Genomic DNA, 27,544 nt, shown 5'->3' with positions numbered 1-27,544 from the left:
CTGACTGGTCCACTACGTTTTTTTTTTCCGTGTGCTTCTCCGTCTCGACTTTTTACTTTACATTTTCATTTAGCTTGGATTCCATTTAAAATTTTAAAACTGTTACTAGAAATAAAGAATATTTTAGGGGTGCCTGGGTGGCTCAGTCAGTTAAATGTCCGACTTCAGGTCATGATCTCACAGTTTGTGAGTTTGAGCCCCATGCTGGGCTCTCTGCTGTCAGGACAGAGCCCTCTTTGGATCTTCTGTTCTCCTCTCTCTCTGCCCTTCCCCTCTCGGCCTCTCTCCCTCGCTCTTAAAAATAAGTAAACATTAAAAAAAAAAAGAAATAAAGAATATTTTGAATGTTGGACAGCTAAGGAAAAAAATGACAATAATCAAGAGAGTAAAGAACTTACTGGAAATATAATAATGATTTCAGAAATATAATTTGCATAACAACAGTTGTTTTATTATCATCAAGATGTTAAGTAGTTGAACAGTCTACACTTTATTTTTATAACAAAGAGACAAATAACCGTAAAAGAGATGATTTTAGTATTTTATTGTTATTATTATTATTTTTTAAAAGCAACTTCCAGAGTTTGTCATTGTGCAGGGTTAGCCCAGTCTCTTATAGCATAGTACAGTGATAACTCATTTTTTATAACAATGACTCACTGGAGATCCATAACTGTGTTCTGAATTATCACAGAAAGGAGAAAGAATTAGAGGAAGAGTTTAATGTTAAGTGTATTTAAAAAAATCATATTCTAATTGTTTTAAATTGGTTATCCAAGTATGATAATATAGTAGAGCTCAGATAACTAGAAAAGGCAATTGACTAGAACACCTCATTCCCATCTTGTGTGCATTAACAGGTGTTTCACTGCATATATCTTTATATAGTTTGCAAGCTAATTCAACCCATTTTACACAGCATTAATTGTTTTTATTGAGTTGGCATTGGGCTGAAACTTGCTCACTATCTCATAATAATTATTATTTTTTTCCTAGTTCTTTGATAGGTTTTTTTCTCATCTGACAGTGTTTGGACTCTAGTGTTTATGAGACATTAAAATAATCTCTGCCCATTTTAGTGATATTTACAATGAAGTTACCCATGGCCAGATATCCAAGACTATTAATTAATTTGTCCACCAGCTCTGTTCTTGATCTTGGTAAAACAGAGAACTTTTCCAGTCTCACTGGAATACGTGCAAAGCTCCAGGCCAGAAGCTGCTTGTGAGCTGGTCTTCAAAAGAGGGGACCACGAAACTCAAGGTCCTTATTAATGCTGTGCAAACAAGGGTCTCGTCATTTCGGTAACTATTTGTACATTTCAAAAAGCAATACAGTCATGGGAAAAACCAACAAGCACAGCTTGGTAGAATAACCTGCCATGAAATATCATTGGCTTTATAATAATTTACTACAACTGTTCTTTTTTATTCACACTGGATAGGAAATGCTTCCATCTAACACATGGAATACGAATATATACAACAAAAAGTTGGCTTTTATTAAAAAAAAAACTTCACAAGGACAATAACATGGGGGTTGAAACAATAGTTTTGTGCAGTTTCCTGATCACAATCATATGTCTGCTGCCTTTGACAGGGAATGATACAAGTACTGATAGATTTTATAAACCAGTTAAAGAATTTTCTTGTCTGATCACAATCATATGTCTGCTGCCTTTGACAGGGAATGACACAAGTACTGATAGATTTTATAAACCAGTTAAAGAATTTTCTTGTCTGTACTAGCCTACTATTGCCTTGTTCATACAGTCTAGAAGTTTCACCTTCTTAACTGTAATTCTAAATGAGTAGGGATGACATGATGAGTCAGTTTGAAGGACAAACCCTGCTAATCCTCTTCAAAATCATCATATATTTGCAGTTCCCTATTCATCAAAAAGTTCACCAAAACATTGTGGAAACTGCACAGGGCTTCTGACTGATGTGCTGTTGAGATCCTGAATGATGCCCGCCATCTTGTTGTATGACGTCAGCATCTTGGCTTGAACTTTCTTATGGCCGCAGTGAGTCATGGGGCTAGTGGTGGGGGGTGGACCGTTTTGTACTGCCAGCAGTCAAAACAGTTGCCATGGGCTCAACGTCTCTACGCTGTGAGCCTGGGGAACCCATTCTCCTATGGAATGGTTTTCTGGAGTCCAGCAATGTCACTGCAAGTGGCTGAGACATTCTGGCCCCTGCTTCATGAGGGACTATACTAAAGAAGAAGCCTAGTGTTCTAAAAATAGATAATATAGGCCAGGTTGAGGGGGTGCCAAAGGGAGGTTGCTTTCATAAGTCCTGGAAACCATATCTGATTTTCGCTCTAGACGATGGCTGGGAGATTCTTCGGAAGTGGCAGGTCAGGAGAAGGGCTGGTCTGAAGTACACTTGGAGAAGTGTCAGTTTGGCATTGGCACTGCAGATTTAGTGCGTATGGCCCCCCAATAAGGCACTCTGCCTAGATCTATTTTCCCCCAACTGTACCTTTGCTGCCCAAGAGTTCCCCATTTCTCCATGCAATTCCTGTTTGTTTCTGATTTCTAAAGCAGGGATGGAAAATAGGGCTCATCTCTCTCTCAATTCTGACTGATGAATGGAGGCTCTTTGTAGTTGTGATCTGAGGACTGTTGAAGAAATTGTTGGGCTTCATGGATAGTGCTGTGATTGATAAGTAATGTCTGCCATATCTACAATGTCTACAAGAACTGGTGTTTATGGAATGCCTACCAGGTCCTTATGTCTCTAAGTACGGTCCAAGAATCAGGCTGGCTTGATGGGTTCTTAAAGGATCTTTGGAGACCATAACCCAAAGTGCTAGGTTCATATTTATTTTATATTCTGCTTTGTTCCAGAAAAGATTTAAGTCTTTGAGCACTTTGGGAGAGGAATTTTAAGACCTGTGGGAAGCTGGAGGGGAAGATAATTTTGAATAGGATTGTATAGGAGGTGCTCAACAATGGCCCTCTGTTTTTACCCTGGTTGATGAAGCCCAATGTTTACAAAGTGATTATAGGATTTACTTATGACAACAGATTCAGAAAGACTTGGAGGAATGGGGTGGATCCCAGGCCTGGTGGGAATTTCAGGCAGAACATCTAGTGTATTCCTCCTGGGTTGATAGCTGATATTTATGAGAATGTTGAAAAGCCAAGGAGAAATATATTTACATCTACACATACATGACTTTTTTGGTGGTTAATTAAAGCATGTGGGGATGGTTTCCATATTATGTTAGGACCCTTGTCTCTCAGCTGGAATAGAAGTCTCTGGTACACAACTTTACCAAAAAAGAAAGAAAAAAAAAAAACCCAGCAAAATTGTATGGTAGGCGCTAGTGACACCATTTTGGGAAGATCAACTCATGTTTGTCTCTAAAAAATGGGATCAGTCACTTCTTCGTATCTTAAGTGATTTAAACTGAAGCCAAATCTTGGTTTTTAAGATGAATAATTAACAGGTTGCTCTTCAACAATGCCATGTCTGTTGATTTAGCAGACCATGTCGGGCCAAAGCCAGCCACCTCTAGCTGCTGATGGCCTGTGGGTTTTAGAAACTGTCTGATGCTCTCATCAGTACTCTCCTTTCAATGCACACACCTGATTTCACTTACACAGCAACGTGGCAACATACCTTTTTCCATCTGTAAACACCTGCTCTCTCCCTCACTTGGAAACTGGGAGAATTTGAAAGTAAAATAAGGCATATGTTTTTATTCCTCTGCAAATCCCAGGCGAACATGCTTTTGTTCAGATACCTGTCAGATACCTGTCTGATGTTGAGTTTCTTGCCACAATGGAGAACCCAAGCTTTTCCCAAAGTTGTAGGCAAAGGGTTTTCACTTTCTTGGGCGAGGGTTCCTTGGTTCCTAGGCCAAGGGTCCAGGGTCAAGTGATGGAGGTGGAGTGGAGGAGGGAAGGCAGCATTTAGAAACCCAGCAGTGTTATTTCTCATCCATCCGACTCTGCATTTCACCCTCAGAGAAATGATTTTCTTATTGGTCTCCATGAGACACAATCCCATTTAGAGCATCTCAGCAGTTTCACTGTCTCTGGAACCTTCTAGAGGTGATGGCTGGCTGGCTATAATTGTGACTGTAGTTGCCTCATCATTTGTTTAGAGGCATTTCAAAATTTCTCTTTCTTTCTGCTGATCACAATTGTCGATGTATTGGCATTACAAACCAATTTTTAAGGTGTGTGAAGATCAGTGGGCTTTATCACCACTCATTTCCAAAGCAGAAGCCTCCCCTAACTGGAAAGACTTATTCTAACACCACAGAGGAGCCTCCTCCCCAAAGTTTCTAAGAGCCCAGAGCATGAACTTTGGGTTCTAGACAGAAGGCCTGGGAGGAGGTCGGGAGGGGGGTGGCGCCCTGTTGGGAGGTGGAGCTTGAGGAGGAGGGGGAAGGGTAGAAGGTGGGGATGGAATTGGAGGGGTGGGAGCACTGGGGGGTGGGGGAGGGCAGTGGGGAGCAGGGGGTGGGGGCGTGTAAATGGGGGCAGGAGGCGGCGAGGTGGTGTGGTAGGCGTTGTTGAGGGGGTACTTGGCGGGCTGATTGTTCTTGACTCTGGTGAAGTTGATACAGCGCCCCTGTAAGAGAATCAGAGAGAAGGATGTGAGCTGATGCTTGCTGTTTGGAGCAGGGCAGCTGGGAAGCACGGTGGGCAGCTTGAAAGAAATATGTAGAAAGCAGACGCGATGTTTATGGCAGTGCTCTTCTGGCATACCATAGAGCTTGACAACAAATTTCTTCTTTCTGTGTAAAATTGTTTGTCAAAATTCATTTTCTTGGAGTCTCTCTCTCAAAGAGGAAGAAGAGAAGGGGACTGACCTTAACTAGGTTGGATGCATGGGGTCAAGCTATGTACAGAGGTTATCAAATTTAATCTCTTCAATAGCCTTGCCAGCCAGGTACCTTTATCATATGTTCCATTTCATAGATGGGGAAACTGAGGCTCAAAAAGATGAAATCATTTTCCCGAGGCCACACAACCAGGAAGAGGTGGGGTTGGTGACTGGAATCCCTGATAGGCTCCAGAACCTCTCTTCTTCCTGCCACACTTTAATGTCTTCTAAGGAGGGTTCCCTAATTTTTTTTAAATGAAAGGAACTTGTTTCAACTGATTTCAGTTACACTTCTGGAGGCAGTAGAAGGCTAACAACACGAGCTTCTCCTATACTATACTTCAAGGGTGCTGAATCAATCTGTGATCTGCATTGTCACCAATATGGCAAACTGGGGTGATTCTCAGGGGCGCTCATGCATTTGTCTCTCCTCATCAACATCTGCTCCCTTCAACCATTCGTGCTGGGTAGTAAATTAAGGAGGCAGCTCTCCCTACTGATGTGAATAGGACCCCAGTCGATACAGCTTCTCCCTCCATGCCCCTGCCTTCTCCAAAGCTCTGTAATGAACAATTTATCCTCCCCTTGCTCTGGTTGAGGCAGTCCCTCTTCTTCCAGATGCTGCTGCACCTGCTCAGGCCCCCCTTAGGTTCTGGGGACATTTTATTGCAAAGCACACATCTACCTTGAATTCTACTTTTCTCCCCATCCTTCCTGGGCACCTGACTGGACAATGCAGAGAAGATACCCAGAGCCCCTACAGCAGCCTTTAGAGAGTCCAGAATCTGCAGCCAGTCCTATGTAATTCTCCTCTGTGATGTCACCTCTTGGCGCTTCAAAGTTAGTCCTGCACTCCCTGCACCCCCAACAGATGACGTTCTCCTTCTGGTGCCTGTGCGCCCTTCACTTTTCCCATCAGAACCTCCTGGACTGCCTGGACAGGCTGTGGACCACCCTTTGGGGTCCTAGCCTCCCTTCAAACTTCCTGTGCCTACAGGGCATTTTATTGTCCCCTCAACTGTGTCTCCCGGATGCCTACAGAATCTTGCCACACGGAAGCTGAGGCAGGGGGGCACATGCCTTTGAGGCTGCCCTGTCCCTTTCTCCCTCTCCTGCTCACCCTAACCCCATACAGCTCTACACTGGGGCTGGGGCTGGCGTGTGGGTTTTTCCCCCGGCTTCACCCTCCAGGATGGATGCCCATCCTGTGGCATCTGCCCCATAGGATATGTCCAGAGAGGCTGGAGTTTCCCTTTTCAGGCCTTTAGAAGAAGGTTCGAGGGGGAATGAAGAGGGTGAGTCTGGAATTTAAGGCTCAGTCACCTGTAGGAGACACAAGTGTGTGATTTGAGACCTGGCTCAGACTGAGAGTCACAGCAGGGACGTGATGCATGTTTGTCGGAGGTGTGGGGCTGAGCAAACCTTGCCTTACATGTGCACACCCCACTCATCCAAGTCCTAAGTCAGTCCCTTCCCCCACCGCCCCATCTTTTCTTGATGACTCCAGCCTCCATGTGTCCTTTGCTTCCCTCCCTGCATTCTCTAGTTACAGTCTATGCCACATGCAGAAGCCTACAAACTCTAGTTGTTTGGTTGGTAAATGCCTTACCTTCCTGACTAGATGAGAAACTTCTGGAAGGCAGCATCCTTGTTCTGCACACTGTTGCTCCACTATTGGTTTAGGAATTATAATGCCATATTTAGATGCTGGCACCCATTTTCTGTGAGCTTCCATTTCATGAGCTTAAACCAGGACCTAACCTTGTTAGGTTCTGATTGGGAGCCCACTAACTGCAGAAAATAAGTTCCCATCTTCTCTTGGCATTACCCAGAACTCCCAGATCAATGCCAAGCTTTCACAAGTTAGGTTGACTTTGTAACCCAGGCTGTAAAGTCCTAGTTGTCCAAGCAACCCTCTCTAACAGCTGTTAAAAAAAAAGAGAGAGAGAGAAACAACAGGCTCCAAATGGAGTCACTTGTGCTAAGCCCCATGTCCACAAACTAAGACTCAATATCTAGGCTAATTGCAGTTTCAAACTTTCCTAGAAATGTAATCTTAAACCAGTCAATCTGGGATTTCCTGGTTAGCATTAATGAGGTAATATGCCTGATAGACCCCTTTGTCCCCCAAAGAAATATGAAGTAACCCACTCTTTCCCTGTCCCTATCCCTGCCTGCTTCTGCCTATAAAAGTCTCCCATTTAGTACAGCTTCTCGGAGCTCCTTTCTGTTTGCTACATGTGATGCAGCCTGATTCACGAATTGTTAAATAAAGCCAATGAGATATTTAAATTTTATTCACTTGAATTTTATTTTTTTTAGCACAGCTTTATAAATCTAAGCCTTGGGAATAGTTTATTTATAATTCTGGATAAAGCTCTTTCCTTCAAGAATGTTAAAGTCCTAATGATTACCATCTGTGATAAATTCCTGTAATGGACAACTCAGAGTTGGGATTTACTGTACTACATATTCTGCCCTTTGTTCCTAGACATGCTAAGTCAGATAAAGAGACTCGAGAGATTCATTTCCTCTAAAGACGAAGGAAACTTCTGGTCCTGAAGATGGTGCTGCTCGTGCCTGGGGTCAAGTCCCCATAAGGCTTCAGTTTTCCCTAAGGGCTGGCCATCCCACAACTCCCTTCCTCCATTTAGGGGTCAGTGATGGGGGAGGGGCTGTGGTAGATCAAGGAAGCATGTTAATTCAGAGGCCTATTTACTTATTTCACACACTGTAATGCTAATACATTTACCAGAGGCTATTTTGTCCAAAGACAAAATCAGGAGCTCCCTGCCTTCTTCTACCAATACTTCTGTTCATAACCCAGATTAGGATCCCCAGATGTCTTCAAAAAGGTGGGAAAGGATCCACAGAATAAAAGATGGCCCCTCACATCTATCTGTGGGCTGTAGGGGTGAGGGTTGGAGTGAAATGGGAGAAAGACCTCCCTAGGTCAGCCCCATCAGCTGCCGCCATGGCCTCTTGGCCATAGCAACAGAAGGATGGGGTGGGATGAGGAGGGAGAGAGGCAAGAAGCCCCTTTCCTGTGGTCAGTACCAGTCCAGGGGTGCACCCATGGGTCTCCTGCTCCAGAGCACTAGGCTGTGGTTCATTAGAGACCCCAGTCCATTAGGGCTGAGCACAGAAGCCCAGAGCTCTTAGCGAGCAGCTGGAGCAGGGCGGGGGGCAAGCTCACAATCTCTGCCATGCCCCTGCTGTGTGACATTGGGTGGGAATAATAATACTGCTTGCCAGTTAGAGTCATTATGAGGATTAACTTAATCAATGTTGATGAAGGCCTTGGAACAGTGCCTGCCACGTTGAGTTTGTAAATGAAGTTGAGTCTAGATGGAGAAACAGATGCTCAGACACAACAATGACCTTGTCTAGGGTAGGAAGGCCAGGTGGGAGGTAGTATCAGTTTTCTGACTCCTAGTTTAGTGCCTTCTAAGTGAGCTGCAGACTAGAGCCTCAGTACTCCACACCTGGCTTCCATAACAAAACTGGTATACAGGGGAAAAAATGTAGCTTTGGATATATGACCACAGCAGTCCCCAGAGCCTCCTCTCTTAGGCACTGTCTCTACTTTCCCATTGCACAAAACTCCTGTAACTGATTCTTATAGGACCTCCCACCACGCTTTGCACGCACAGTTGACTGATGATGCATTTACACATACTTATCGTCCTGAAGGAAGGTGCAGACTTGGCATAAACAAATCCTTGGGGTCAGTTACAGTAAGATGCAATTAGGACTTCAGGGAGGGGTGTGGCTACAAATTAAGTTCTTAAAACCTGGAGCCAGAAGAGCCAACACAAACACTGTAACACTTAGACCATATAATTGGTCTAAAGATCAGTTTACACGACATCATTTTTTGCTTGTGAGAAGATAATAGAAAGACCAGATGTTCTCGGTGTCATATATGCCAGCAAATCTGCACCAGTGTTTGCTTCAAAAGGTTGCTAGGACGACCGAAGCTCTCAGTCTGCACACTGGTCTTTGTAGCCCTGTTAAATTCTCTGCAGTATTGCTTTTGGGTGGTTTGATTCAGATCCAACATTTGGCTTTGACCTCAGTTTACCTCAGTTTGCTCATTTACAAAGTTATGAGTGCCAATTATTGTCACACGTTAGCAACAAAATACTCTGGTTAAATTCAAAGGAGAAAATGCAGCAATATCTCCTGCTCAGTGGTGGCTTAGCAGGATGCTAGGTGGCTTTTCTCCTAGGCTGGAAAGTTCCATTTTGATACGACTGAATGTAATGGTGTTGAAAGCATTATTAGAATTGTCCAGGCACGTCATTTTTATTCATTATTTTTGCTGTACAGACATGAGACCGAGGGCTCAGGCTTATTTAAATATTGCACCCAAGATGATATGGTGGTAAATGGTTAAAGTGGGATTAAAACCAGCTCTGCTTGCCTTAGGCACTTATCCTCTCTTCACTCCATTATCCTGAATATAGACTAAAAACGCAAATATTTTCTTTCTTTCCTTTTTTTTTTTTTTTTTGCAAATATTTTCTTGATCACTTGTAGACGGTATCACACAACGTACAGCTCTTGGCCAGAAGCCATCAGCTCTTGACATAGCTGTCATTTTAAGGTGCCAGTTTATATATAGGTCCCAACGTGTGGATGAGTGTCTCTGAGGCAGCCTCTGGGTCTTCTCCTCTTGAAATATTTATAGGTTCAAGTTTAAGTTGGTGCTCAACAACTACTGCTTATATCTCTGAGGGTTTCTGAGGTGGAGCAAGCCTTCTTAAAAAGCTCAGATTTTTCCCTGCAGGTTTAGGTTCTCAAGGAATCAAAGCCCCATGAGCTTGCAATTGTTTATTTAGGTCTCCTTAGTCACCCCCTTGTGGTCTCTTTGGGGATCTTTTAGGCTTTTGGGGAAGGGGTGGCAAGAGTCCTATGTGGTCTCCTTGATTTCCACACTAGAAATGTTAACATGCTTTATAACTCCATCAAAATTTGAGTTGCTTTTGAACCTTTTACCCAGATACTTGAATCTGAATTCTTTTGGGGCAGCCAGTTTGCGAGTCTTTTTATACTCCCGAATTTGGCTAACTCTTTGTATTGCATAGTTTTTGGTTCATCATTAGATTTCTAAAATATTTATAAGTTGAAAATTCAAAATTGGGATCTCCATCTTCTGCTCTTTGGTTACTGTGGTAAGGACTCAAGCTTGCCTGTGAGCCCTGAATTTAGTTTGTGGTATGAAAGGGGAGATTGAGAAGAGCTGTGGGCTGATTGTGTGCAAAAGACTTGCCAGTGGTGAGCTCATGTGTGCTGAGTGTTATAAAACATCTGTTTGGGTATCAGGCATGCTCATTGGAGACGGAGCTGGCCTTTGGAGATGGTTAAAAATATGCCATGGCTCCCAGAGATTAAACCAAATAGTTTCCTATGAACAGAGGTCACTTAAGGAAATTGGATTCCACAGGAAGAATACTGAAAGAATCAGATGGAAAAAGTGTAACATGTATGCCAAGTTTCTTCTGACAGATACCTTTTCTCTCCAGCTTAGTTCTTCCATTGATTGTCTTGTATGGAGGTATTTTTTAAGTTACAAATGGATTGGGTTTCCACAGTTTGTTTTAAGTCAGTTGTTTAGAATTAGGAGCATAGTTTCTCACTTAAGTCACTCTTGCAAATGGGGGTTGGTCCTTAGACTAGACCACAAAAGCTCACTGGTGTATTGAAGGCAATTGACGTAATCCTGCTGAAGTTGGTGCTCCAGTGATAAAGGAGACACATGAGTAATGAATGGATGGAGGGCTGGATTGGATGACTTAATAGTGCCTTCTATCCCATCTATGTTTCTCTCCATTTGTTATTTGTACATTCATCCTTTTGACAAATACAAATGGTTTCCGAGTGCCGGTTACATCCCGGGTACCTAATAAGGTGCTGAATTCAGTGATAAGGAACCAAAAATAGTCCCTGCCCTATTGAAGAATGTAGTCCACAGGTGGAGAGAGATATCAGTCTGTTAATCCCACAAACAAATGGACCCTAGCAACCATGTTTGCATTCTGTGACACTGGCCTTGGCCGTAGTCGATTGGACAAGAGGTGGGCACCTAATCTGAGTTAGGCCAATCAGATTCTCTCTTATGAGTTTGGAATTACAACTGAGTTACCAGCTGAGGCAGTCGGTTAGGTTTGATCTGTTGAATAGAGGGGATGAAAGTAGGAACTGGGGTGGCTGTCTTCTGCAAAGTCAGGGAGAAGCAGAGTTCTGATTCTATATTGAAAAGATCCTTCATCTATTCCTGAAACCAATATTATACTATATGTTAACTAACTAGAATTTAAATCAAAATTTTAAATAGAAGGAAAAAAAAAAGATCCTTTATATCCATTCACTTCTCCCAACCTGGGCCAGTCTTCTATAACTTGGGCTACTACATAAACTGGCCTTCCTGTTTTCAGCCTTTCTCTTTTCCAGTTATATTTTGGTTTCCATATAAAATGTATCCACATACACACATAAATAAGAATGTGTATGTACATACATATATACATGTTTGCACATGTATGTAAGATGTACATATGCCTATATATGTAAACATTTATACATACATAGATGCACATTCAAAGTTGCCTTCCTGCATAAACTCTTCAATGCCTCCCCACTTTCTGTAGGAAAATCACCAAGGTCCTCAGCACGCACAGGTCCCTGCTCCCTTTGCATTTTTTTCAGCCATCCTATTTCTTCCTCTTTCTTTGAACCCTACATTCAGCTTTCGTCCATCATTTGAAATGAAGCCACCATACTCTGGCTTTTTGTTTGACAACATTCATTCCCGGGCCCATGACAGGGACAAAATGCCACAGAGACACCTGTCTTGCTTCTTTCCCCTTCCCCAAAGCTGGAGCCGGGGCCAAAGGGAAGGGTGTGTTGTGAGTGGTGATGCCAGAGTCCTTTTTGACTGCTTTCCTCCACCTCAAACTTGCCCTGTCTATAAATCTCATACAGCAGCCTGCCTTTTATGTGCTGTTCATGCAAAAGGATCCAAGGTCAATTCTTTCAGTTGTTTGATTCATTTTGCTGACACACATACTGGCATGCTTTCCACAGTAACCTCTTTGGATGCCAAAACTGAGGGGAAGATGAAAGCAGAAAGGAAATATTTGGTAACAAGAGGAAACTAGAAAAACGAAGGGGCAGAAATAAAATGGCTCATCTTTAGTGGGACGTGCAAACATAGGACTTGTTAAGGATTACTACTGAGATAAGACTTATTTAAGAATAAAATTCCCTGTTTTTCATCTGATTACAAAGTAACACATTTTCTTTGTGGAAAATCTGGAAAATGTACAAAAGAAGGAAGAAGGAAGAGGAGGAGAGAAGAATTTTAAGTTTTGACACTCAGAGAGTTACCATTTGTGCTCTTCCTTTCAGGCCACACACACACACACACACACACACACACACACACACACACACACGTATTTACAAAAATGGGATCATTCTGAACCAGTTTTAAAATACTATGCTGTGACCATTTCTCCCCTGCCATTTTCAATATGATTTGCAATGGTTGCATAATCTTCTATCATATGAAAGCACAAATGCAGTTATCAAATTCTTTAGTGGGCATTAAGAGTCCACCTAATTTCTAATTTTCCCCTAACACATCTATAATAAATTCTGGTAAGCTCTAGAATCAACAGTTAACCTTTGACGTGGGATTTTTGTATCCAATTTCATATATGAGATTGGCCATTATTCTTTTGTTGTGTGCTGTTTTTGTCATCAAGATTATGTTAACTTTACAAAAGAAATGGGGAGGATTTTCATTTTCTAATATATTCTATATTTCTGAAATAGTGTAAGAATTCTTTGTTCATTAAAAGCATGAGAAAATTCTCTCAAAATCGTTCTGGATGTCCTGTTTTTCTTTTTCTTTTTTTAATGTTTATTATTTATTTTTGAGAGAGAGAGAGAGAAAGTGTGAGCAGGGGAGGGAGTAGAGAGAGAGGGAGATACAGAATCAGAAGCAGGCTCCAGGCTCTGAGCTGTCAGCACAGAGCCTGACGCTGGGCTTGAACCCACAAACTGTGAGATCATGACCGGACCAGAGGTTGGACGCTCACCCGACTGAACCACCCAGGTGCTCCTGGACATGCTGTTTTTCTAGAGTGCAGTTCTTTGATGACTTTAAAAGTTTTTGCCACAGGTATTGACCTACTCAGGTTTTGTACCCTTTCTGAGTCCATTTCCATAATTTATCCTTTCTTAGAAAACCATTCATTTTATCAAGGTTGTTTTTTTTGTTTGTTTTTTTTTTTTTTTTAGATAGAGACAGCGAGCATGCAAATGGGGGAGAGGGGCAGAGAGAAAGAGAGAGAGAGAGACAGAGACAGAGAGACAGAGAGAATATCTTAAGCAGGCTCCACACTCATCTTGGAGCCTGAAGTAGTGCTTGAGACCACAACCCTGGGATTTATACCTGAGATGAAATCAAGAGTTGGGCACTCAACTGACTGAGCCACCCAGTTGCCCCATTTTATCAAGACTTTTGAAGCATTTGCATAGGTTTGTGCTTTGCACAAAGGAAATTTCTCACAGTTAAATCTATTTGTGGTGTTACCTCTTTTGTAATCACTAATATACATATTTGCATGTTCTTTTTTTTTGGCTTTCAAGAATTTGCCAATGATATTGGCATTTCCAAAAAAATTTTAAGACTTATTTCTCAGTTCTACAGATTTTGCTTTATTTTCATTAATTGTTCTTATATTCATAGATTCCTTATTTCTGCTTTCTGTAGATTTGTTCCATATTATTTTCTAAGTTTTAACTGAATACTTAGCTCATTTATTTTCATTTTTCTTGTTTAATAATGAAATAATTCAAGACTATGATTTTTTCAAATTCCAGAAGTTTTTAATCGTGGTGTTCCAACTGTCATTATTTTCTAGAATCCCAGTAACTATAGTTTTGATTTCCTCTTAGACTTAGTAATTTTTATAAATTTAAGAAATAATGTGAGTTCTTAATTTGATGGCTGCACTATTAAATAAATATTCATTAATCATTGTTTATTAGAGTAAAGCCTTTATATTGTTTGTTTGTTTACTTAATCTGCTTGATCTAGTAAAGTCTAAGGGTTTATTAAGTACTCCCTGTTGATATTTTAAACAATTATATTTGCTCAAATTTTACTTTGCTGTTTAGTCACCGGGCCACTCAAGAGCAGCAGGGAGTGGGCCTCCCTCAGAGCAGTTGAGGCAGAGAATTTCTTATGTTCTAAAAATTTCTCTCTTCCTGTTTGGTGGTAGCTTGTCTGAAAAGATGGCTGCCATTAATTCTTTCTCTCCTGCGTGAGAAGGAGTCTATTTCTCCACTCCCTTGACTCTGGGTTGATTTGTAAGAGTTTTGAATAATGGAATGTGATGGAAGTGATATGCTAGCTTTGTGCCTGACCCGGAATTTTCAACAAATGGGGTGACTGGGTGGCTCAGTCAGTTAAGTGTCCGACTTTGGCTCAGGTCATGATCTCATGGTTCATGAATTCAAGCCCTGCATCAGGCTCTTTGCTGTCAGCACAGACTCTGCTTTGGGTCCTCGGTCTCCCTCTCTCTCTGCCCTTCCCCCCACACCCTCAAAAATAAATAAACATTAAAAAAAAAATGAAAAGAGGCCTGGAATTTTCTGCTTCCTGGATTTGGTGTCCTGAGGCTACTCTATTCTCCTCTTCTCCTTGTGGAGGAGCACTGACGACAGAGAAGTGAGGGAAGCAACTTCTTGAACGTCCAGCCCAATCAACCTTCTGATGACTCCAGCCCTAGCCACTCTCTGACTACAACTTCATCAGAGATGCCAAATGAGATTATACAGCTGATTCTGGTCAACCCACAGAACTGTAAGAGAAAACAGCAAATTGTTGTTTTAAGCCAGTGTGCTTTGCAGTGTTTTGTTACAGAGTAATACAGAAACAAGCAGCAACTCCTGTCTTTGTCTAGGAGGGTCATTCCTGGTTTGTGGAGCTGAAAATAGGAGGTGTTGTAGGTTTCCCCCCTTTTTTTGGACTCTTAACTTGGCACCTTTTCCAAAGTTGCTGGGAAGGAGCCAGATCTGTGCGCTCTCCTTATTGCCTCCTTAGCTAGAAAATCACATCGCTAGAATCCAAGGGCCGCCTGGAGAGAGATAAGATCACTGGATGAGAGAAAGATAGTACCTCAAAGGCAACTATCACACATTTCCCCTTCTGTTTCTTGATATTACCCCGTGCTATTAATTATGAAACATAGGCTGTTATTATGATGAGTAAAGGCTGAACTGGGGGAGGACTGGGAAAGGTGTTGCAATAATGAGAAGACTTTGCCTGTGTCCACACTTGCAAGTGCATTCATATGAGCTGGGCCGGAGACACCCTATCTGCCAGTGGGTAGCTCCAGGTTGGAAAGTCTGCCCTGATTCTGCAGTCAAGTGAAACACGTATGTTCAAATTGCCCTTCAGGGCCGACAGTCTTTAAAGTTCAGTAAACCACTGCAGCTGACAAAGACAGAAACACACATGGTACCATAAGGAATTGTTTTTTTTTTTTTTATAAATGAATCTTCACACTCTGATGCTTAAATACTCTCTCTTTCAAGTCTCATCATCCTATAAAACCATGGCACATTCGTCTGCATCTGTCTGGTTCTGACAAATTAAAAAAAGAAGACAAAATAGAATTGGAGACAGGAGATCCAGGAAAAGTGATCAGGTGGCCAAAGTGTCGTTAGTGGGATTGGCTCTAAAATTCAGCCCTTTCAGGAGAGCAAGACAGAGATGTGTGCAGAGATACCATGGAGAGTACGCTTGAGAGGTGGAATTCGTTGAAAACGTTTGTTGGCTCAAGAGGAAGTAGGTCTGAAAGGTCTGAGCCAGTGTAGTATACTCTAAATACTGTTTCTTCATTTTGCTTTTTAAAAACCAGCCATTGCTCTTGACCATCCTCTCTTCCTCGGTCGCATGGAGTCCACCGTATGCCCCATGGGTCCTGCTAAGCAGTGCAGCAGTGACTTCTCCAAAGAGCCTGGTTTTAATTGACATTTTGGATGAGTCTGAGAAATAATGTTGTTTTAATGTACTTTTCTAAGATTTAAAAAAACACTGCGGCATGGTCATGCTGAGTGAGTGGAAGACTGACCCAGGACTAACTAATTTTTTTCAGAGTCTTCTCTCCCAGCTAATAATCCTGAGAATTTGTTTTACTGCCCTGTCCCCCAGTTAAACGGCTCTGACTACTTAGAACTGTCATTAATACAATCATTATTTCATTTGTGTTGATGTATTTGCCTTAAAAAATTGGTGTGAGGGGCGCCTGGGTGGCTCAGCTGGTTAAGCCTCCGACTTCGACTCAGGTCATGATCTCACAGTTTGTGAGTTCAAGCCCCAGGTCAGGATCTGTGCTGACAGCTCAGAGACTGGAGCCTGGAGCCTGTTTTGGATTCTGTACCTCCCTCTCTCTCTCTGCCTCTCCCTGACTCGTGCACTGTCTGTCTGTCTATCTCTCTCTCTCAAAAAATAAATAAATATTAAAAAAATTAAATTAAAAAAAATTGGTGCCAGAAGATGAGCTGACAGAGATGGCTTGGCCAACAGCGTTATTTAGCTTGGCTGTCAAAATGTAAAATTATGAAATTACTTATTCATCTGCTGTATAGCCCCAACCTCATCCTGCTCCATTTATATAAGATCATGGATGAAGGCTGTTTTCTTCTTTTGTATAATGTGAGGCATGAATTCTTCCCTTATGCCTGTTGCTGCCAAAGTGCTTTCCCCAGAGTGGAGGGAATATTAATTTAAAAAGATAACAATTTTACTTCTATGATGACTATATTGTGCCAGTGAGTGGCATCCTAAATGGGTATGTGTTCTTTAGATTTTCGGTACCTCACACACATGCCATTTTCCTATCCACAGCCCTGTCTGCAAAGCTAAGCCCCCTATCTGAGAGACTGGTGCTGGTTATGAAGCAAAAAGTTTCATGCTAACCACATCTACCTTTCGCTGAGTGCTTCTACTGTGCCATGCTGGGCACTAGTTGTTTTATATACATCATCTCATTTTGCCCTCTTAATAGAAAGAGTGGTTAGTACTACTACCCCAATTTAAAAATGTAGAAACAGGCTTGGAACACAAAGGAATTTGCCCAGGGTCTCTCTGCAAGTCAATGATAGAGTAGAGATTTGAATCCAGGTCTGTTTGACTCTCTTTCTTTTGAGCAACATGTGCTTTTAGATTGGAATGCATGTAGGGCAAAATGCATCAAGAAGTACGGCTACTTAAAAGAGTTGGCCACCAGTAATAATATACATTGGAGAGTTTGTTTTGGGTCCCAGTACTTCCCCGCTGCCATCATTCTCTTCCAGCTTTTTCCACGTCTCTGGTTGTTCCTTCTTCAGAATTTCAGTGCCCTTCAGCTGTATTTCCTGGAAAAGGGCCCCAGAGTCTTACTCCTCCTTTCAACCAAAGCTTGCTTGTCCTGTGTGCCTGTCCCTTTCACTCCTTCTCTTTACTTTCTATGTGACATATCTCTAATCTGATCCGTGAGCTGGATCCACTATGAAGGTTTATTCCTCAAAGGTGCTTTCTTTCCATGTAAGAGAGATGGCCAGTTATCTTCCATATCCATTTTCACATTCTTCCTTCAGTAGTAGAACCCTCGAATTTCATTGGGCACATGACCATCTAGCATTGATTACATTTCCCAGCCTCCCTTGCACAGATCAGTTCAAGAGGCAATGAATGATGCTCAAAGGTCTGACCTACTGTGGTGCATGAATTTGCAGATGGGGGTGGCCTCCTCTGCACTGACGTGTGGCTATGTAACCTATGTTCTCATCAGTTGGATATGAGCAGAAGTGATGTGTATAAATTCCAGGTTGTGCCTTAAATCGAAGGGGTATAACTTCCCCTTTTCTTTTTCTTTTCCTTTTTCTTTTTTGGCTGTGTAGATGAGAGTCACACTGTAGGGATGAAGAAACATGAGAAGAAGCCTAGGTGCCCAATAGCATGGAGCCATCATACCGACCCTGGACAGCTTCTCCCCAGAGGGTTATGTGTGTGAGAAAAAAAGTTTTATCCTGTTCAAACCTTATATTATTTTGAGATTTTGCTAGATCAGCCGGACCTCTAACCTAAATAATACTATTCCTAAAAGGAACCTCCTGAACACAGTGTGGTATTCTAAAGGAGTTTCCCCAGTATTGGGCATTTGGAGTGCTGTGGCAGGCTAGCCTGTTGATCTTCTGGGAGCTAGCTGGGCCTTTGCATGCCCCTTCAGTTTTGACCGTGTAGTTGGGTACCTAGTCCAAATTTACATAGGCTGATCTCTACCCAGCTGGCCTGGAGAAGCCTTCTCAATTTTCCTGGACTCATCTTCTCTTCAGGTAAGGGCTAGTATGATCCTGCCAGAGTGCCTCTCAAATCTAAACTAAAGGAAGACAGTAGTCAGAACCCTGAAATATCATGGCTGCTGTTTGAGACTTGCCAGACACACAAATGGAAAATTTATAGCACTCAAAATCTGGGTTTCATTTAGGAGTAAAAAGTATTAATTTAAGTTATCCAACCTCAAAATTGGTTTCAGGCCTCCACTGGGACCCAATATTCTCCCTAATTACGAGATCATGTAGAGTTGGATCTGAAGTGAGACCATGACCCAGTATCAAAGTGCCTCCTTTCCATTTTGGAAACATCTCACGAATTCAGGCTGCGCTAATGAAATATTTGTGATAATTCTCCCCAGGCTGACCTGAGCTTATGTTCTGTAGGGTCTGGAAGAAATGGCCTGTTACAGTAATAATTTAGTGACAATGCAGGAAGAATCTTTAAGAGGAAGAAATAGTACACCTTGAATCCTTTGGAAAGAGGCAGACTATCAAATATAGCAAAGCTTTTGGGGATCTCAGCACCTTAACTGTAAATCAAAGATGTTGTCAATAACCAGTTAATCTTATTTGTTCAGAAAAAGTGGACTCAACAGAGGCCTCCACTTGGAGAGACCGTGAGTTGCATCCCCCGCTTCACTTCCGTCTATTTAAATGCTCCCTCCTGGTCAGGATAGCAAAAGTCACCCCAGGGGCCTGCGTGGGCCTAACTTCAGAATTCTTCCCAGTCTCCTCCCAACTAGTTATGTTGCTGCTTCTGACTGGTAACATTTCACACTTCTTGAACACTGCTCTGGCTCCCAGGTTCTGCCCTTCCTGCGTGTCGGTGAGACCCTGGGAACCAGCTTGAGCTTTGCCTCCCCTTGCTTCATGACCTGCTCTGTGTCTTCCCCAGTCAACCAGCCTTTCACCAGGCCCTGCTCTATGGGAGGGTGGCTGCGGACTGGGCTAGAGCAGGGGCTTTTTTTTCACCTGCCGGGAATGAGGCTGCTTCGGAGACACACAGACAAACCAGACTTTTGGTTAATGTGCCTTGTGACCCCTCGGCTCTTACTTCAATTTAAATCTAACTCAGGAAGGCTAGACTGTATAAACACATCCATCTGCTGGTGTGGCGAGGGCAGTTTGGGAATGTAAGTTGCCACGCGGAAAGAAGCCATCTTCCTGCTCACCTGATTTGGAAGGATTGAGAGCTGGGGATGGGGAGGCTGCATGGACCACAGGAGACAGAGCCTTCACCTCCTGACTCAGTAAGAGGTGTGAACGCGAAGGTCTCCAAGACGCTGTCTTTACCTCTGAAGAGGTAAAGACCAAGTTCTTCACCTCTGAGGAGCATGAGAAAGGCATGTTTTCCAAGGGGCTCTGGTCCACACTGGATGTGAGCATAAGGTAAAGACCCTGTTCCTCCAGCTGGTCCATCTGCCATCATCTCCTGCCTCCTGGCTAGCCTGTCTGAGGCCTTGCTGGTCTCCTGTCCCAGTCCATCCTACTGCTGAGATCCCAAATGCCAACATGGCTGACAAGGTGCTGAATGATCAGCCTTACCCCCTGCCATGCTCCCTCCTTCTCCTCACCTGCCAGCCTTGTGGCTTCCTTTCAAATTCATGGACATGTGTGCTTCATGACCTTTGCGTATACACTTCCTGGAACATGCTACCTCCAAACTTTGCTTGGCTAAATTCTACTCATAACTCATGTCTCAGGTTAGTCACTTCTTCACAGAGGTTTTGCCTGCCCACATCCTATCTCATTCAGGCCCACCTGGTAATCTCTCTCATGGTTTCCTGCCCCTTTCCTCTTCAACCTTTGTCATAATTTATTTGTCTATTTGTCTTGCTCTTTGCCATGATACTGCGAGCCCTTTTTGGACCATTGAATTCCCCTCACCACCCAGGACCTGGCACACCGAGGGCTGCCAAAGCATTTGGAAAATATAGCAATGAAGGAGCAGATCTTGCTTCCAGGAACATGGGGCAACATTTGTCAAATACTGCATTAAGCCCTGTGAATGTTATGATCCTATTTGTATCTTGTGAACAAGCTTAAAAACTTATCTTTTGGGGGGCGCCTGAGTGGCTCAGTCAGTCAGTTAGGCGTCTGACTTCGGCTCAGGTCATGATCTCACAGTTGGTGAGTTCGAGTCCCTCATTGGGCTCTGTGCTGTCAGCTCAGAGCCTGGAGCCTGCTTGGGATTCTGTGTCTCCCTCTCTCTCTGCCCCTCCCCCACTCATGCTCTGTCTCTCTCTCTCTCTCTCTCTCTCTCTCAAAAATAAATAAAAATGTTTTTAAAAAAAAAGCTTATCTTTTTTTAAGTGTTTATTTATTTATTTTGAGAGGGAGAGAGACAGAACACAAGTGGGGAAGGGGCAGAGAGAGAGGGAGAGAGAATGTCAAGCAGGCTCCACATGGTCAGTGTGGAGCCTGATGTGGGGCTCAGTCTCACGAACCGTGAGATCATGACCTGAGCCAAAACCAAGAGTTGGACACTCAACCTACTGAGCCACCCAGGTGCCTCTTAAAAGCCTATCTAATGGGCACAGGGTGGTCACTGTTATAACTATAATAGCCATGATTTATCTAATCCCTATCTATGTTATCCTAAAACCTCACCACAACCTTGTAAGGTAGGAATTACTATCCCCATTTCAAAGACAAAGAAATGGAGGCTCTCAAAGGCTAGGACCAGGGCCACACAAATAGTAAATCACAGGGACAGGTTTCAACCTAGGTCGGTCTGACTCTGGGGCTTCTGTGCTTTCCCCTTAATACTGCTGCTTCTGAACTGTGTCCCTTCGTACTTTCCCAGCCTCCTGGTTACAGACTCTGTGTGTGTGTGTGTGTGTGTGTGTGTGTGTGCGCGCACGCGCGTGTGTGTTTGTGTATGTGTGTCTACCTGGAGGGGAGCCTCCTAGCTGGGTCCTGGGCCTGTTCACAGTGATCAGCTCCAGAGTGAATTCAGGCAGAGAACCCAAATAAACCCTGTGAATCCAGACAGTCCAGAGAAAAGAAAGGTGACCTCATGCTGAGTAAGAGCCATCTTTGTTCTGTCTCGAAAGACCCTGCAATGTGCAGGGGGTATAGTGGTTTGGCCCACTCCCCCTTCTGCTGCCATGCTCACCACCTCCTCCCAGTTCAGAGAGAAAGAGGATTCTTGAGGCTGAGAGATGTGGCTGGGACTGAGGCAGAAGAATGTAATGCAAACTGAGGCAGTTTGGAGACACGCCACAGTTCTCCACAGCTTATCTGCTTTTCTGGGAGCTTCAGCTGTGAGGTGGTAAAATAAGGAATCAGCACAAAGCCCAGTAGCAATTGCAATAATCCTTATCCCCTTTTTGGCCATCGTGATTTCTACCTGGTCCCTCCATGTTTTCCAGCTTTCTTTCTTTGAGTACAGAGACTTTGTCATATTATTTGGTCTGAAAGAAGCTTCTGGAATAGCATCAGACACTTGCTAGGGGTTCAAGAAATAAGCTGTCTGACAGGGGTTACAGACCACATTGCAAAGAGGCCTGTGTTGTTGGCTTCTCCCAACTCATTGTTCTTTCTCAGCTCAGCTCTCTCCCCCAGCCTCTCCCCTTTGCCTTCCCCATGTAGGATGTGGATGCCTCTGGGAGTCGGCTGAATAGAACTCCAACTTGTTTGCCTTGAGACATCCTCTTCCTACCCTCCACCCCAGACAAGTCCAGCCTGTCACTGGGTCTGCTGTTTTCAATATTAGGGGTCCTCTGTGGGCATCTCATGGAGATCCCTTTTAAAATGCCAAAATGTTACCTGGGGGGAAAACCCCTTCAATGCTGACACCCAGCACAACGAGCCATCCTTTTGAGGCCAAGGAAAGGTCACTCAGGATCGTTAAATCTGGGGGTGGTGGTGAAAGTGACCCAGTGGATGGGAATGGAGGGGAGGCAAAGGATGAACGTGTGCCACAGAGCACTTAAAGAGGAGTGAGCACATGCGGGAGGTGAGCATTTGAAGGAAGTTAGCACATGAGCTCATCCACCTCAGCTGGGAGAGTCCTAGACAAAGGGGGAGAAAGAGATTCCATGCATCTTTCGATCTAGTGCTTACCTTCCCAAATTTGTTCAAAGACCCAAGAGAGACTGGTTTAATCTCCAAGGAGATTTTTGTTCCTATGTTAGTCACACAGTATAATGTGGACTAGTCACAAAGTTGTTAATATTTTAGGAATATTTTCATCAAAGGGATTGGGGTTGAACTCCTCCACCCCTTGTGTCATTTTTCAGAGGAAAATGACGTTTTCAAAGCTGTCACATCTACATGTTTCCAGAAGGGAAGAACAGGACATGAACGAAGAGATGTATGCATCTGAGGATTGCTACGCAGGGTTGTGGCAGGACATCTGACAATCCTTATGTTCTTGTGGAGAGAGTGCCCAAGTTAATGGTGGGGGTTGTAGGCACTTTCTAGAAGAATGGAATGCAAGCCCATTTTCTGAAACTTTGAAGTAGGGCATTTACTGGTCTACGTAGGCACCTTTTCACTCTTCATCCTCTTCCTCACCATTAAGTGATTTCAGGGTCATTCCCTACTCCCTTCCAGTCTGCTATTATTCTGACTGATATTAGAATAGCCCACTAAATAGCCTCTGGGGGAAAGGAGAATTTTCTTGGGTTGTTTGTTCATTACTAGAGTTCATTGCTACTGTTATAGACAATGACTAACTATCATTTTGCAATGGGGGCAGATGGGGACAATGATGGTTCTGTGACTCTGGAATTCACATCTGGGAAAACATCACTGTCCACTCAAGACCATTGAAAGAATACTGGACACTGGCTTTTTAAGCTCTCAATATTTTTCACTTTTAACGGTTCAGATCTTGGGCCAGCACACCAGAAAATATTACCTCATCATACTCTGTCCCTGGGTAAAGAAAAAAAAAATTATGAACTGAATGAAGATTGAATTTCATCCCACAGCTCTGAGTGGGGCTCTCGTGGAGACCACTAGACAAATAGAGTGACAAGAAGACCAGAGGATAAGTTTTAATGACAGTGACCTTGCAAATGAGAGTCCTAGGAGACCTGGGCCATGGGAGCAAAGGTGGTGCTGGAGGCTGGATGTGCTGTAAGCAGAGGGGACCATGGCTGAGAACCACTGTGTCCTGGCATGACCAACCACTCACACCTCCTCCTTCTGATGTAATCAGCCAGAACATTTTTCTACCCACTGGGGAGCCTAGCTCAGACATCATAGGCCCAGTTCTACAATCATGCCTTAAAGCTCACATCTGCTTCTTTCTCCCTCTTTTCTTAAATTACCATCACTCTCATTAGATAAAAGCAATTAAGGGCATTAACATTTTTTGGAGAAAAAGAAAAGAAAACCCCAGGCTCACTATTCTAACATGACAACTATTAATATTTGGGGACTATCTGTTTGTTTGTTTATTTCCACAGCTCACCATTTTCACATTTCAGTGGATCCACTGATTTTGGGTGATGCAAGGGAAACAAGGATCCACCTCCTCTTCTTCTTTTTTTTTATTTCTAGATGGGAAACTGAGTCCAGGCAAAATTTAATTGACTAACTGACAGTGTCTCTTGGATAAGCTGTCCTGGGATTAGGACTGAGACCCCACTGAATGCGTTCTACTTTATAAATAGGTCCCCTTTTTACTCTCACTCACATTAAAAGTTGAATTATGAGGGGTGCCTGGGTGGCTCAGTCGGTTAAGTGTCTGACTCTTGGTTTTGGCTCAGGTCATGATCTCATGGTTTGTGGGTTCAAGCCCTGCATCAGACTCTGTGCTGGCAGTGTGGAGTCTGCTTGGGATGCTCTCTCTCCCTTTCTCTCTGCCCCTCTCCTGCTTGCTCTGTCTCTCTCAAAATAAAACATAAAATTTAAAAAATTTAAAAGTTGAATTATGATATGGGAACAAGATGGGGCTTTATCTAGAGAATTTAAAAGAAATAATCTTTCATTTGGGTACAGCGACTAATAAAACCTCCAGACTCTGATATCTCCTAATGTGAGATTTTAGTGTACTTTAGATGCATGAAATTGTATGGAAACTTTTGGAAGGTTACTTAAGTAGGTCTCAGTGGGTGATGACTGTTTTGTGGGAGAGTGTCCACTGGCTTTTGGTCCTCTGTAATTGAGGGTGGGTTTCTTTATAGCGCTTGGTCAACAAGCAGCTGTTATAAATGTGTGGTGTTATTTAAAAGCCCCACACCGTGTTTTCCCAGGTGTTTCCACTTCTCAGTGTATAAGTGAATAAATATTGTTTAAGTCTCCTGTGGCATTCCATCCATCTCCTATATTGCTTGAATGATGTTTTATTTAATAGATTTAATCAGTCATCATTTTGTTATCATGGTTCATATAAGCTGTATTCCCAGAACATATCAAATGAAATCACCCTTTGTATTTGAGGTAATGATGATCTCTTCAAGAGATTTGATACAGAGGAGAGGAATCATTGGAGCGTAGGGACCTCCGGGGATCCCCTGCTCCATCTTTCAGTTTTATAGTTAGCTAGGATCGGCCCCTTACAGTCTCTGCTCAGAGAGAACACAGTGGACACTGGCCTCACCTTCCATCAGAGGAGAGTCACATGCTTGCTACACAAATTCATTCTAAGCAGTACATTCAATGGAAGCTAAGGAATGTTGAAAAGTTGTTTTAAAAAAATAAAGAACAATATACACAGACTTGCTTTGAGAGCAATTATTATAATTTATAAATGTTATATAATTCAAAGAGGCCTTTTCTGTTATAGACACAAGCTGTAATTTTCCTAGTGTCTCAGACCTAGAGATTTCAGACCCAATGACTTGTTGCTCCATCAACATGTGGGAAAAGTCTCCTTCAATTGCCTGATTACCTACTTTGAGGCATTTCTCATCATTCCAGACACCAGTGGTAACACTTGGTGGATGAAGAAACCCAGTTTCAGGGAACCACACTACAACAGCAACTGTTGAATTTTTGCCCCAGAAATTCAAAGTCCAGCACGGCCTTGCGTATGGCTACCTCAGGGGTTCCTCATGAGGAGAAGGTGACAGGAATCATCGCTCCCTTACGTGGCTGGAAAAACTGAGCCACAAAGAGGAAGGTAGGGCACGGGTCCAAGGTTTCTTCGCAGCCATGAGACTGTCTTGGCTCCCTCCGTAGACATTTCTTTGCCTTTTCAATAGGTGGGACCATCAACAACATAAATGTTAACCAAAACAGACTTCAAGTGAGTTGGCCTCTCGTTTCCTTAAATCATGGCACTAATGCTGAGAATTTAATAAGATCAAAAAAGGCAGTATGTACAGTTTGGGATAGTTTGTCTCCATTAAAAATTTCCTTGCAGAGTACTACTTTGGTTTTTAATAGCTAAAAGCCTGTTCAAAAAATACACAGGAAGGATAGCTTTTGGACAGGTTCCTGATGGTGGAGGCGGCTGTGGCCAAGTTCAGCTCCTGCTTCAGATGGACAACAGGGTACATGGGCATTTTCTACCACATGTACTGACGACTCCTGGCGGTGAGAGGAGCCTCATGCAGGGGAGAATGGAGTAAGGATGCTGCAGAGAACTGGACAAGCTGGAGCGAGAGGTTGTGAGACCACTCTTTATTTAGGATTACTAGCCAGGTCTACCACTTAGGTAAAGAAAATCGATACTGTTATGGGCGACTCCCAGCCCAGTCCCAGCCTAGGAGAAGAAGATCTAGGGGCTTCAGGCTGTCTGTTCAACATGAGGCTGTTGTGTGACTGCCCAAGAGAAGCCAATGGATTTTCAGACCACACTGGGAGGTAGGCGCTCCTCCTTCAGCTGACCAGCCTTCTTTATTTTGCTCTGCAGTGATGAGATCACACCTGCTGGGAAACTGGGGGCACCTCAGTCAAGAAGGCAAGGTGGACAAACTGAGAAGCCTCCCAGGAGAGCTACGTGATCATAAGCATCACCTGGCTTCCTTGTTAAAAACGCAGATGCCCAAACCCAAGCCTGGACCTACAGCATCGGGATCACCAAGGGGATCTGTCACTTCGGTATACTCTGAAAGTATTTATAATCAGAAAGTTTTGTGATACATGAAGATCATGAAATTTTTTAAGCAGATAGCATAGTGCCTGGCTCATTGTAAAGGATCCAATTATTACCTACATAAAAAAATGGTGAATGAATAAAAGAACAAGATTTACTCTGCTAGTTGGTTAAGGGAGACTAACTGATACCCTAATTTTCCTCAGTGGTGTGTGTGTGTGTGTGTGTGTGTGTGTGTGTGTGTGTGTGTATTTCTCCTGCTGGTGGACACTGGGATGTTAGCTAGGCTCAAGTCCTTAAGTCAAAAAGATGAACCCTTCTTTTGGAGAATTTCTGGTAATTAGTTTGAGGAGATACATATGTACAGAGAAGTTTTCTGATCACAGCAGGGGCCCACAGCCTGTTGGGCTCATGCAGGCTCTGACCACACCTCAAATCTTAAAGTAGGGCTACCACAACCCTGAGAAGGAACAGGAGGACTTCTCAGTAAGAGGCAGGCTCTGGGAAAAGTAGCCCATCCATGGTGGACCAGGAAGCTGTGGTCTTGGGCCTTACTGGTTTAATTCTTTTAAGCATTAATTAAGTCCATGAAATAAAAACATAAACTTTGTACATTTTCAGCCATTAGCAAAACTAAGAATGGGTTTCTGATATCAAAATAGGGCAGCTGTTAAGGCTCCAGGCTTGTTTTCATTGGACCTGGGCCTTTTAGACCAAGCTCTCTAGATTTTGGGACCATTTATATCCCTTCTGCCCTGAGAGCCCCCTTCTCAGTTAGGTGGTGAGTCTAGGTGGGGCAGGGCCCTGCTTTTCTGCTAGCCTTTCACTACAGCTGTAAGTCACTGCAGCCAGCTGCTCCTGGCTGGACCTGGCTGCTCCTGGCTCCCTGTTGGTGCTGGGTTCCTGGCTGTTGTGGTTTTGTTCCCGTTGTGATTTCTGGCTCCTGATAAAGTTGGTCGAAGTCAAGTCTGGAAGTACCACCCCTCCTAGCAGAGCTCCAGGCTCCTCCAGGTGTTCTGGAGTAGGAGGAGCTTTATGAAAAAGGGACCTGGCAGGGACTCTTGCCCTTCAGAGGATCTTCCCCGCAGCTGCTGCTCTTACCCTCTGCATGTCACTTTCATGGCGACTGGTGAGGAGTGCTGCTTCTCCTGGGTTTTCTAAGCAGCTTGAATCCGTGACTATGCACACTGAATTGATGGTTTTTTAGACTGACAAACACAATGAAATTTCCCTTATGACTTATCCTCAGTATGAAAATATAAATGGAAACCCAACCCTCTTATTTTTTTTCGGAACTGAAAAT

The 27,544-nt window shown here is 43.3% G+C and overlaps 1 protein-coding gene across 3 annotated transcripts in view; it reads right to left on the bottom strand.

Moving 5' to 3' along the window:
* Positions 1 to 429: 429 nt before the first annotated feature.
* Positions 430 to 27,544, bottom strand: part of ANTXR1 (ANTXR cell adhesion molecule 1) — a 217,341-nt gene continuing 190,226 nt past the window's right edge. The window contains exon 18 of one of the 3 annotated variants that reach the window (XM_042932532.1): positions 430 to 4,592. In XM_042932532.1, coding sequence (XP_042788466.1) covers positions 4,332 to 4,592 — 261 coding nt within the window. In that variant the 3' untranslated portion in view covers positions 430 to 4,331. Of the gene's footprint in view, positions 4,593 to 14,512; positions 14,726 to 22,977; positions 23,130 to 27,544 lie in introns of those variants that run through there. The other 2 variants (XM_042932533.1, XM_042932536.1) reach the window with 2 other exon arrangements.

This window comes from Panthera leo, chromosome A3 (genome assembly GCF_018350215.1).
Source record: "Panthera leo isolate Ple1 chromosome A3, P.leo_Ple1_pat1.1, whole genome shotgun sequence".
NCBI lineage: Eukaryota > Metazoa > Chordata > Mammalia > Carnivora > Felidae > Panthera > Panthera leo.
This window is presented reverse-complemented; position numbering and strand designations above follow the sequence as displayed.